At 45.7% G+C, this 12173-nt stretch overlaps 1 protein-coding gene across 10 annotated transcripts in view; it reads left to right on the forward strand.

The window, feature by feature from the left end:
* Positions 1–12173, forward strand: part of MARK2 (microtubule affinity regulating kinase 2) — a 220298-nt gene that overhangs the window by 189383 nt on the left and 18742 nt on the right. For 6 of the 10 annotated variants that reach the window (XM_060758466.2, XM_067472467.1, XM_067472466.1 and 3 more), the window contains exons 15-16: positions 6772–6930; positions 11078–11329. In XM_060758466.2, coding sequence (XP_060614449.2) covers positions 6772–6930; positions 11078–11329 — 411 coding nt within the window. The remainder of the gene's footprint in view (positions 1–6771; positions 6931–11077; positions 11330–12173) is intronic. The other 4 variants (XM_067472469.1, XM_067472471.1, XM_067472470.1 and 1 more) reach the window with 1 other exon arrangement.

Raw genomic sequence — 12173 nt, forward strand, 5'->3', positions numbered from 1 at the left:
GAAGGAGGGAAGGAAGGGAAGGAGGAAGGAAGGAGGAAAGAAGAAAGGACGAAAGGTGAAAGGGAAGGAGAAAGAGGGAGGGAAGGAGGGAGGAAAGAGAGAAGGAAGGAAGGATAGGATGGTGAGAGAGAGGACGGCCTGAGAAAAGAGCCCAAGGGGCTGCATACGGCCCCCAAAGCTGGGTTTGCCCATGCCTGTTCTAGTCATTTCCTATTCATGATAAGGCGAACCTATCATGGAGTCTTCCTGGGAAGATTTGTTCAGTTGGGGTTTGCCTTTCCCTTCCTTTGAGGCCCCATCTACACTGCTATATAATGCAGATTGAATCTTATTATATGAGTTCTACATTGCCATATAATCCAATTCAATGCAGTTGATCTGCATTCTGAAACTACATTATATGGCAGTATAGACAGATCCTTGGAAAGTGTGAATTGTGTTGGGGCCACCAAATGGATTTCTTTGCCTGAATTGGGATTTGGAGTCCTAGTCCAACACTGAAACTATTGCACCACACTGACTCACCGGGCCTATAATCCTAGATGCACTGTCATAATTCCAGACAAGAATCAATCAGGGTCAGCTGACACTTCCCAACAAAGGATTCCCCCAGGCAGGAAGCAGCCAAGCTTTGAAGCTGCAAGACCATTCAATGCTAATCAAGACGACCAATTGCAACATTCACACATTCCTCAAATAAACAGTTCTTTCTCCCACCCTGGACATCATTCCACAGATACATAAACCCCACATGCCTAGTTTCCAACAAACCTCACAACCTCTGAGGATGCCTACCATAGATGTGGCGAAACGTCAGGAGAGAATGCTTCTGGAACATAGCCACACAGCCCGGAGAACTCCCAGCAACTCAGTGATTCGGGCCATGAAAGGCTTCCACAACACATTGAACTTTTCATAAGCCGAGTCCAGAAAGCCAAGTAATCATCATAATAATAGTAATAATAGTAATAATAATAATAATAATAATACTTTATTTATACCCTGCTACCATCTCCCCAAGGGATTCGGTGCGGCTTACATGAGGCCAAGTCCACAATACATCAGCAAAAACAACAACAACAGCAATACAAAACAATATGAAACTCATAAACAAAAAGCAGCAGTAAACATTAACAATAGCACAACAACGCAACGACGTGCTTTTTGGGTTGACTCCTATAGAGATTGGTTGGGTGACTTTCAGGCCACCATGTACACAAGCACATCACCAGTGTGCCAACCTAGAGGATAAGCATATGTTGGCAACAGAGGAGAACCAACTTTTTTTTTTTGCTACGGCGTAAACACAGGATATGTTTTCAGTCACCCGCCCATCCCTCTCCAATAATAATAATAATAATAATAATAATAATAATAATAATAATAATACTTTATTTATACCCTCCTCCATCTCCCCAAGGGACTCGGAACGGCTTACATGAGGCCAAGCCCAACAACACATCAATAAACAAGAAAGCAATAAACAAAAAATAACAACAATGCCAATGCCAGAAACACAGCTTAATGGTGTAACATTAGAAAATGTTGACCATTTCCGCTCCCTTGGCAGCCACCTCTCCACAAAAGCTAACATTGACACTGAAATACAACACCGTCTGAGCTCTGCAAGTGCAGCTTTTTTCCGAATGAAGCAGAGAGTGTTTGAGGACCGGGACATCCATAGGGATACCAAGGTGCTTGTTGATAAAGTTATTGTCCTCCCAAGCCTGCTATACGCCTGCGAGACGTGGACTGTCTACAGACGTCACATGCAGCTCCTGGAATGATTCCGTCAGTATTGCCTCCGGAAAATCTGGAAAATCTTTGGGAAGACAAGTGGACAAATGTCAGCGTGCTGGAAGAAGCCAACCACCATCAGCATTGAATCAGTGGTCCTGCCCCATCAACTCCGCTGGATTGGCCACGTTGTCCGGATGCCCGACCACCATCTCCCAAAGCAGTTGCTCTACTCTGAACACAAGAATGGAAAACGGAATGTTGATGGGCAGGAAAAGAGATTTAAAGATGGGCTCAAAGCCAAGCTTAAAAACTCTGACATAGACACTGAGAGCTGGGTTACCCTGACCCTTGAGCGCTCCAGCTGGAGGTCAGCTGTGACCAGCAGTGCTGTAGAATTTGATGAGGCAAGAATGGAGGGTCGCTTCAATGCTGGTGGTCTTTGCTTCTTCCAATACGCTGATATTTTCCCACCTGCCTTCCCAAGAGATATGTAGGATTTTGTGGAGGCAACGCTGATGGAATCATTCGAGGAGTAGACATCTGTAGACAGTCCATGTTTTGCAGGGGTATAACAGGGTTGGGAGGACAGTGGCTTTATAAACAAGTACCTGGCTCCTCAGTGCACTATTATGATCCACATAATCTATATCCTTTGCTGGGCCAGCCATGTTGTCCGGATGCCCGACCACCGTCTCCCAAAGTAGTTGCTGTACTCCAAACTTAAGAATGGAAAACGGAATGTTGGAGGGCAGGAAAAATTTATTTATTTATTTTATTTACTATGCTTCTATACCGCCATTCTGAGCCCGAGGGCGACTCATGGCGGTTTACAAAACGGCACAATGCGATGCCCACAACAGTACAAAAATAATTTAAACATTAAAAACATTTAACACAGGTAAAAATTCATTACAATTAACCTCAGTTAATTGAGATTGAAAGATGGGCTCAAAGCCAAGCTTAACAACTCTGATATAGACACTGAGAGCTGGGAAGCCCTGGCCCTTGAGTGCTCCAGCTGGAGGTCAGCTGTGACCAGCAGTGCTGTAGAATTTGAAGCGGCATGAATGGAGGGCGAAATAGAGAAACGTGCCAAGAGGAAGGTGCGTCAAGCCAATTGCCTTCCACCTGGAAACCAATGCCCTCACTGCGGGAGAAGATGCAGATCAAGAAGAGGGCTCCACGGTCACCTACAGACCCACCGCCAGGACACCCATCTTGGAAGACAATCCTACTCGCACAACGAGATATCGCCCAAGCCCTCCAAGGCTAGTTTTAAGATATCCTTCAGCCCAACAAGCTGGTGGAGAAAAAGCAAAGCTGAGGATTGGACCTTCTATTTCCAAAGGCGTCCTCTCTGTCCCCTTTTCTCCAACCGGCATCATCTGGGTGGGATTTGTGCTCTTCTGAGGCAAAGAAGAAGTCGGTGCAAAAGAAAAACCTGGCTTTAGGCTCTCCCCATTTTTCCATTTTTCCACAAAGAAGCAGCCCTTGGTGACCTATTTCATTTTCCATCCATCACATGCACATACTCAACATAAACACATACATACACACATCCTGTATTTTCTTTTTGCCTGATCACAAGGCTCTTGTCAGAGCTTCAGATCCCTCCATCAGATGTCTATCCTCCATCCATATCCATTTCCCACCCGCACATCAAGTTTCTCCTTGACCTATATACACATATACCGGGTTGTATATTGTATATCTTGCTTCCCTCGGGATGTACATTTACCTATTACCAGCTGTATCCATGGCAGGGAGGGGAAAATGGGAGGAAATCCAAACTGTTTGTTTGAAGTTGGGAGGCAATGAGTGGGTCATAACAAAGGAAATGGCGGCATTAGGGGAAAGAGAGGAAACGGGAAATAAAAGGGAAATAAAAGAAGCAATAATAGAATGTGCACAAGCAGTAATAGTATTAGGGTGGAAAGATAAATCAAAATGGACAGTAAATAAATGGTACCAATATATGGTGGAGCAAATGGAATTTGAAATTAGGAGCTTCTTATCAGGCAGAGACAATTCTCATCTAGAATATAAGTGATTCCATTTTATGAACACCTTGAGGACTTCCAAGCCTAATAATTAAAGGTAAAGGTACAGGTACAGGTAAAGGTTTTTAAGTCTTGCCATGTCTGACTCTGAGGGTTGGTGCTCATCTCCATTTCTAAGCCAAAGAGCTGACGTTGTCCTTAGACACCTCCAAGGTCATGTGGTGGCATTACTGCATGGAGCGCCATTACCTTCCTTCCAAAGCGGTACTTATTGATCTACTTACATTTGCACGTTTTCAAACTGCTAGGTTGGCAAGAGCTGGGGCTAACAGCGGGAGCTCACCCGCTTCCTGGATTCAAACTGCCGACCTTTCGGCCAGCAAGTTCAGCACCTCAGCAGTTCAACCTGCTGCGCCACCAGGGGGTTCCAAGTCTGATAAAGTGGTATAGAAATCTGTTAAACTAATACATTGGTGCTGGCAAATAATGTCCCTCCACATCTGATTATGCTTATGTCATTGTATTTATACTTATGTATTGCTATCTGCATGTGGCACTTGAAGGGCTTCTGTGAGCCACCCCGAGTCCCTTTGGGGAGATGATGGTGGGGTACAAATAAAAAATATTATTATTATTATTATTATTATTATTATTATTATTATTATTGACACAAAAGCACAGTCGAACACTTCCCAAGCGTCTAAGACTGTGTGATGTATTTTCGAATGATGCGCGCAGATCCAAATCAGGTGGCCTTTTGCAGTTGACAGATCATGATGTTGTCTATGTTTATTGTTTCCAAATGCCGGCTGAGATCTTTTGGCACGGCACCCAGTGTGCCAATGACCACTGGGACCACCTGTACTGGTTTATGCCAGAGCCTTTGCAGTCCGATTTTGAGGTCTTGATAGCGGCTGGGTTTTTCCTGTTGTTATTATTCCTGTTGTTGTTGTTGTTGTTGTAATTATTATTATTATTATTATTATTATAATTATTATTATTATTATTTGAAACACAACAAGATGAGTCCACAGCAGACAAGATCACTCTGCTGGCCGTTGTATTGGATCACATGTCGGACACTTCCCAAGTGTCTAGGACTGTGTGATGTATCAGCGAATGGTGCGTGCAGATCCCAGTAAGGTGGCCTTCTGCAGCTGGCAGATGGTGATTTTCTCAGCGCTGATTGTGTCTAAGTGCAGGCCAAGGTCTTTAGGTGCTGCACCCAGTGTGCCAATCACCACTGGGACCACCTTGACTGGCTTGTGCCAGAGTCTTTAATAATAATAATAATAATAATAATAATAATAATAATAATAATAATAATATAATTGTTGTTATTGTTATTATTATTATTATTATTATTATTATTATCTCTGTGACTTCCAATATTATCACTGTTGGCTGTGCTGACTAGAATGGATGAGAATAGTAATCATGCATCATCTGGAGGGCTAAAATTGTCCATTTCTGAAATATATTAATGTCGATGGTGATGCAGTGGGTTAAACTTGCTGAACTTGCTGACCGAAAGGTCGGCGGTTCAAATCTAGGAATCAGGGTGAGCTCCTGTCATTAGCCCCAGCTTCTGCCAACCTAGCAGTTTGAAAACATACAAATGTGAGTAGATCAATAGGTACCGCTCCAGCTGGAAGGTATTATTTATTTAATTATTTATTTACAGGTTTTATATTCCGCCCTTCTCACCCCGTAAGGGACTCAGGAAGGATTACAGTGTACACATATATGACAAACATTCAATGCCAATTTTTGACATACAAACATATACAGTCATATACAAAGGCTATTTAACTTTTTCTGGCCGCGAGGGGAGCTGTCGCTTTCATCGTCCATCTGCGACGCTGATGAAGCACTTCCGCATTCCCCGCATGCTTCCCCGCTGGAATGCCTTGCTGGAGTCTTCTTTATGGCCTCATAAATCAGTTAATTTAGCCTCCCTACACTTTAAGGTGGTACCTTATTTTCCTACTTGACAGATGCAACTGTCTTTTAGGTTGCAAAGGTCGACAACAGGGTACACACAATTGGTTGGAAACTCATGACCTTTTGATCAGAGTGATCTTAATGCAGCTGACACTCAGCCAGCTGCGCCACAATCCCGGTGGCACTCCATGCAGTCGTGCTGACCACATGACCTTGGAGGTACCTACGGACAATGCCAGCTCTTCAGCGTTGAATGGAGATAAGCACCAACCGCCAGAGTCAGACACGACTAGACTTAATGTCAAGGGGAAAACTTTACCTTTAGATGACTTATAAGAGGACTAGCTTCTCTCCTCTGGGAGAAGGTTGCACAGGACACAAAAGTTCTGCTGTAGTAACAACCCAGCACAGTGTAGCACAGGCAGATGTGAAGCTGCTCATGCGTGAGATGCTTGAGAATTAGGGGGAAAGAACTTTCCCATCTTACACCTTCCAAAATATAGAGGAGGGCTTTTAGAACCGCAACTGACAAATTCAGGACCAAGGTTTGAGAGATGCCCCCATTCTAGATGGGAACCCATCAGGCATGGGCAAGCTTTGGTCTTCCAGGTGTCTTGGACTTCCACTCATACCAAACCGCCTTGAGTTGCCCGTGAACTGAGAAAGTTTACAAATATAGTAAATAAATACATTCCTAACAGCCTCAGGCCCCTTCCTTTCCCCCGCTCAGCTGCTTAAGTATGAAAGGTGTCAGTTTGAGAGAGCTCTCAGTGTGAGAGAACGCCTCAATGGGAGAAAGGCCTCAGTGTGAGGTAGACCGCATCTGTGGGAAGGTAACAGCGCTCCATTCAGTCAGGTTGGCCACATGACCTTGGAGGTGTCTGAGGGGGAAAAGGAAGGGGGTCTGAAGCTGTTAGGAATGGTGGGAGTTGAAGTCCAAAACACCTTTAAGACCGAAGTTTGCAACATGATGGTAATCTTTGGGTCAGCTATGGATACAACTGGCCATCCTTCCCTGTTCTTCCATCCTCCTCCCTTTTAAAACGTCTGCTTCTCCCTGCCTGTTTTGTTTTTCTCCCCCCCATAGCCTAACCACTCCGGGTTCCAGGGCTTCCACTGCTTCAGCTTCCGCCGCCGTGAGCTCTGCGCGCCCGCGCCAGCACCAGAAATCCATGTCCGCCTCGGTGCACCCCTCCAAGCCCTCGCTACCCCCCTCTGACAATAACTGTGAGGCACAGCGACCCAGGCAAGTGGGCAGCTGTGTTGTTTCCCCGTCCCGTCCTCCGACTGCCCTCTGCCCCATACTGGGAGCCAGATCCGCCCCTTTACTTTTGCCTTTTCCCAGTGCACTTGCTTGCTCAGGTCCTGGAGGTAAGTGGAGGGGAATCGCCAGACCTGGGCTGCTTGTGAAATCTTTTGAAAACTTTGATTGACTCTCACCCACATGTTTCCAAATCCAGTCTGAGCATTTGATTAATGCAACTGAGAGAACATGGAGGAAGGTTTTAACTTCAGGTCAATCCATCAAATGGGTTCAGTATCAGATTATTCTGTCTGGTACGTGTTGGGCGAATGGGCTTATTAACCAAAGACCCTCTCCATAAATGCACAGCAAAGTAACTTATCAGCAGGAGCGTGACCCACAAAAGAACAAAAATCTCTTCCATAGGAGGCTTTTCTTTATAGCCAAATAATATGGTTGCTTTATTTACAAGAACAAGGTCTCCATAACACGAACAAAGCTCTTTACACTTCCTTCTTTGCTTCCATGCTGGGCTTCTTTCTCATTCAGTGTGAGACACACTTCAACCTGGGATTTCCTCTCAGTGTGAAGCTTCTCACACCAGACCTCCTTCAGACTGAGGCCTACTAGCACTGAGGACTTCTCCCACTGAGACCTTTCTCTCACTGAAACATTTTCTCACACTGAGGGCTCTCTCAGACTGATGCCTCTCATACACCTTCAACCTGGGGCTTCCTCTCACCAAAGCTTCTCACACCAAGCCTTCTTCAAACTGAGGCTTACTAACACTGAGGCCTTTCTCAGACTAAGGCTTTTCTCTCAATGAGGCATTCTCTCACACTGAGGGCTTTCTTTGGTAGTAAAATGATTTGGTTGCACTATTGACAAGAGCAAGGTTTCCATGACACAAACAAAGCTCTTTACACTTCCTTCTTTGCTTCCATGCTGGGCTTCCTTCTCATTCAGTGTGAGACACAGTTCAACCTTGGATTTCCTCTCAGTGTGAAGCTTCTCACACCAGACCTCCTTCAGACTGAGGCCTACTAGCACTGAGGACTTCTCCCACTGAGACCTTTCTCTCACTGAAACATTTTCTCACACTGAGGGCTCTCTCAGACTGATGCCTCTCATACACCTTCAACCTGGGGCTTCCTCTCACCAAAGCTTCTCACACCAAGCCTTCTCCAAACTGAGGCTTACTAACACTGAGGCCTTTCTCAGACTAAGGCTTTTCTCTCAATGAGGCATTCTCTCACACTGAGGGCTTTCTTTGGTAGTAAAATGATTTGGTTGCACTATTGACAAGAGCAAGGTTTCCATGACACAAACAAAGCTCTTTACACTTCCTTCTTTGCTTCCATGCTGGGCTTCTTTCTCATTCAGTGTGAGACACACTTCAACCTTGGATTTCCTCTCAGTGTGAAGCTTCTCACACCAGACCTCCTTCAGACTGAGGCCTACTAGCACTGAGGACTTCTCCCACTGAGACCTTTCTCTCACTGAAACATTTTCTCACACTGAGGGCTCTCTCAGACTGATGCCTCTCATACACCTTCAACCTGGGGCTTCCTCTCACCAAAGCTTCTCACACCAAGCCTTCTTCAAACTGAGGCTTACTAACACTGAGGCCTTTCTCAGACTAAGGCTTTTCTCTCAATGAGGCATTCTCTCACACTGAGGGCTTTTTTTTGGTAGTAAAATGATTTGGTTGCACTATTGACAAGAGCAAGGTTTCCATGACACAAACAAAGCTCTTTACACTTCCTTCTTTGCTTCCATGCTGGGCTTCCTTCTCATTCAGTGTGAGACACAGTTCAACCTTGGATTTCCTCTCAGTGTGAAGCTTCTCACACCAGACTTCCTTCAGACTGAGGCCTACTAGCACTGAGGACTTCTCCCACTGAGACCTTTCTCTCACTGAAACATTTTCTCACACTGAGGGCTCTCTCAGACTGATGCCTCTCATACACCTTCAACCTGGGGCTTCCTCTCACCAAAGCTTCTCACACCAAGCCTTCTTCAAACTGAGGCTTACTAACACTGAAGCCTTTCTCAGACTAAGGCTTTTCTCTCAATGAGGCATTCTCTCACACTGAGGGCTTTCTTTGGTAGTAAAATGATTTGGTTGCACTATTGACAAGAGCAAAGTTTCCATGACACAAACAAAGCTCTTTACACTTCCTTCTTTGCTTCCATGCTGGGCTTCTTTCTCATTCAGTGTGAGACACACTTCAACCTTGGATTTCCTCTCAGTGTGAAGCTTCTCACACCAGACCTCCTTCAGACTGAGGCCTACTAGCACTGAGGACTTCTCCCACTGAGACCTTTCTCTCACTGAAACATTTTCTCACACTGAGGGCTCTCTCAGACTGATGCCTCTCATACACCTTCAACCTGGGGCTTCCTCTCACCAAAGCTTCTCACACCAAGCCTTCTTCAAACTGAGGCTTACTAACACTGAGGCCTTTCTCAGACTAAGGCTTTTCTCTCAATGAGGCATTCTCTCACACTGAGGGCTTTTTTTGGTAGTAAAATGATTTGGTTGCACTATTGACAAGAGCAAGGTCTCCATAACACGAACAAAGCTCTTTACACTTCCTTCTTTGCTTCCATGCTGGGCTTCTTTCTCATTCAGTGTGAGACACATTTCAACCTTGGATTTCCTCTCAGTGTGAAGCTTCTCACACCAGACCTCCTTCAGACTGAGGCCTACTAGCACTGAGGACTTCTCCCACTGAGACCTTTCTCTCACTGAAACATTTTCTCACACTGAGGGCTCTCTCAGACTGATGCCTCTCATACACCTTCAACCTGGGGCTTCCTCTCACCAAAGCTTCTCACACCAAGCCTTCTTCAAACTGAGGCTTACTAACACTGAGGCCTTTCTCAGACTAAGGCTTTTCTCTCAATGAGGCATTCTCTCACACTGAGGGCTTTTTTTGGTAGTAAAATAATTTGGTTGCACTATTGACAAGAGCAAGGTTTCCATGACACGAACAAAGCTCTTTACACTTCCTTCTTTGCTTCCATTCTGGGCTTCTTTCTCATGCAGATAAACAGCTTTGCTCTCATAGAGCCTCTTCACACACCGAAGTTACACAGGAGCTTCACACAGTAGTTTTTACACACAGCAGCCTTCACACTGGATGTTTACAACCTGGGGCTTCCTCTCACCGAAGGTTTTCACACCAGGCCTTCTTGAAACCGAGGCCTACTAACTCTGAGGACCACCTCACACTGAGGCATTTCTCCAGTTGAGGCCTTCTCACACTGAGGATGCTCTCACACTGAGCGCTTTCGTTCACTGAGACATTTTCTCACACTGAGGGTTCCTTCAGACTGACACCTCCAATACACCTTAAACCTGGGATTTCCTCTCACCAAAGCTTCTCACACCAAGCCTTCTTCAAACGGAGGCCTACTAACACTGAAGCCTTTCTCTCACTGACGTTTTCTCACACTGGGGGCTCTCTTAGACTGATGCCTCTCATACAACTTCAACCTGGGCTTCCTCTCACTGAAGCTTCTCACACCAGGCTTTGAAACCGAGACCTACTAATCTGAGGCCTACCTCATACTGAGGCTTTTCTCCAACTGAGGCTTTCTCACACTGAGGGTGCTCTCACACCAGGGGCTTTCTTTCACTGAGACACTTTATCATACTGAGGGTCCTTCAGACTGACACCTCTCATACACCTTCAACCTTGGATTTCCTCTCAGTGTGAAGCTTCTCACACCAGACCTTCTTCAGACTGAGGCCTACTAGCACTGAGGACTTCTCCCACTGAGATTTTACTAATAACAGAGTAAAATAATAAATAACCTTAACTCGAGTATAAGTCGAGGGAGGAGTTTTCAGCCTAAAAAAGGGGCTGAAAAACTAGGCTTATACTCGAGTATATACAGTATATTGCATTACATTATGATAATAAAAATAATATATCTGGGTCGGCTTATACTCGAGTATATATGGTATCTCATGTAGCTACTTCTCCCAAGATCGTTTGAGTTGACAGCCGTAAAAATTAGATGTGGTTTACCCAGGGCACGCTTGCCCAAAGATCTTCCTGTATGGCCTGCTCCATGGCTCCCAAGCGAGTACTTCCATGACCTCCTTTCTCCCCGCCTTCTTTTCCCTTCTGCTCCACAGCACTGCTCCCCAGAGAGTCCCTGTCGCCTCTCCCTCGGCCCACAACATCAGCAGCGCTCTCCCGGACCGCACCAACTTCCCGCGGGGAGTCTCCAGCCGCAGCACCTTCCATGCCGGGCAGCTTCGGCAGGTCCGGGACCAGCAGAACCTTTCCTATGGCCTCACGCCTGCCTCGCCCTCTGGGAACAGCCAAGGCCGGAGGGGCGCGTCAGGGAGTCTCTTCAGCAAGTTCACCTCCAAGTTTGTACGCAGGTGAGCAGGGAAGCGGTGAGGAGGAGGAGGAGGAGGAATATACTCATATTTCCTGACAAGGCTTGGGTAGTTGAGTGGGGTGGCAGAAAGGAATACTCCCTTCACAGAGCCTGGAAATGGGACCATTGTTGAGGGAGTGGACTTCATAACAAAAGACCCTCCCCATGAATGTATAGCAGAGTAACTTATTAGTAGTAGCGTGATCCAGCAACAGCTGCCCAAAGTGATAAAAAGAACAAAACACAGAGACCAATGTTATCTCTTCCAAAGTTCTTTACACTTCCTTCTTTGCTTCCACGCTGGGCTTCTTTCTCATGCAGATAAACAGCTTCGCTCTCACACCAAAGTTACACAGGAGCTTCACACAGTAGCTTTTTACACAGTCACCTTCACACTGGAGCTTCACACACGATGGCCTTCAACTAATTTATTTATTTATTTATTTCATGTACTTCTACCCTGCCCTTCTCAACCTCCGAGGGGGGACTCAGGGACTCTTTACACTTCCTTCTTTACTTCCACGCTGGGCTTCTTTCTCATGCAGATAAACAGCTTCGCTCTCACAGAGCTTTCTCTCACACCAAAGTTACGCAGGAGCTTCACACAGTAGCTTTTTACACAGTAACCTTTACACTGGAGCTTCACACACGATGGCCTTCAACTTATTTATTTATTTATTTATTTCGTGTACTTCTACCCTGCCCTTCTCAACCCCTGAGGGGGGACTCAGGGACTCTTTACACTTCCTTCTTTACTTCCATGCTGGGCTTCTTTCTCATGCAGATAAACAGCTTCGCTCTCACAGAGCTTCCTCTCACACCAAAGTTACGCAGGAGCTTCACAC

The sequence above is a fragment of the Anolis sagrei genome, chromosome 12 (genome assembly GCF_037176765.1).
Source record: "Anolis sagrei isolate rAnoSag1 chromosome 12, rAnoSag1.mat, whole genome shotgun sequence".
Lineage (NCBI taxonomy): Eukaryota > Metazoa > Chordata > Lepidosauria > Squamata > Dactyloidae > Anolis > Anolis sagrei.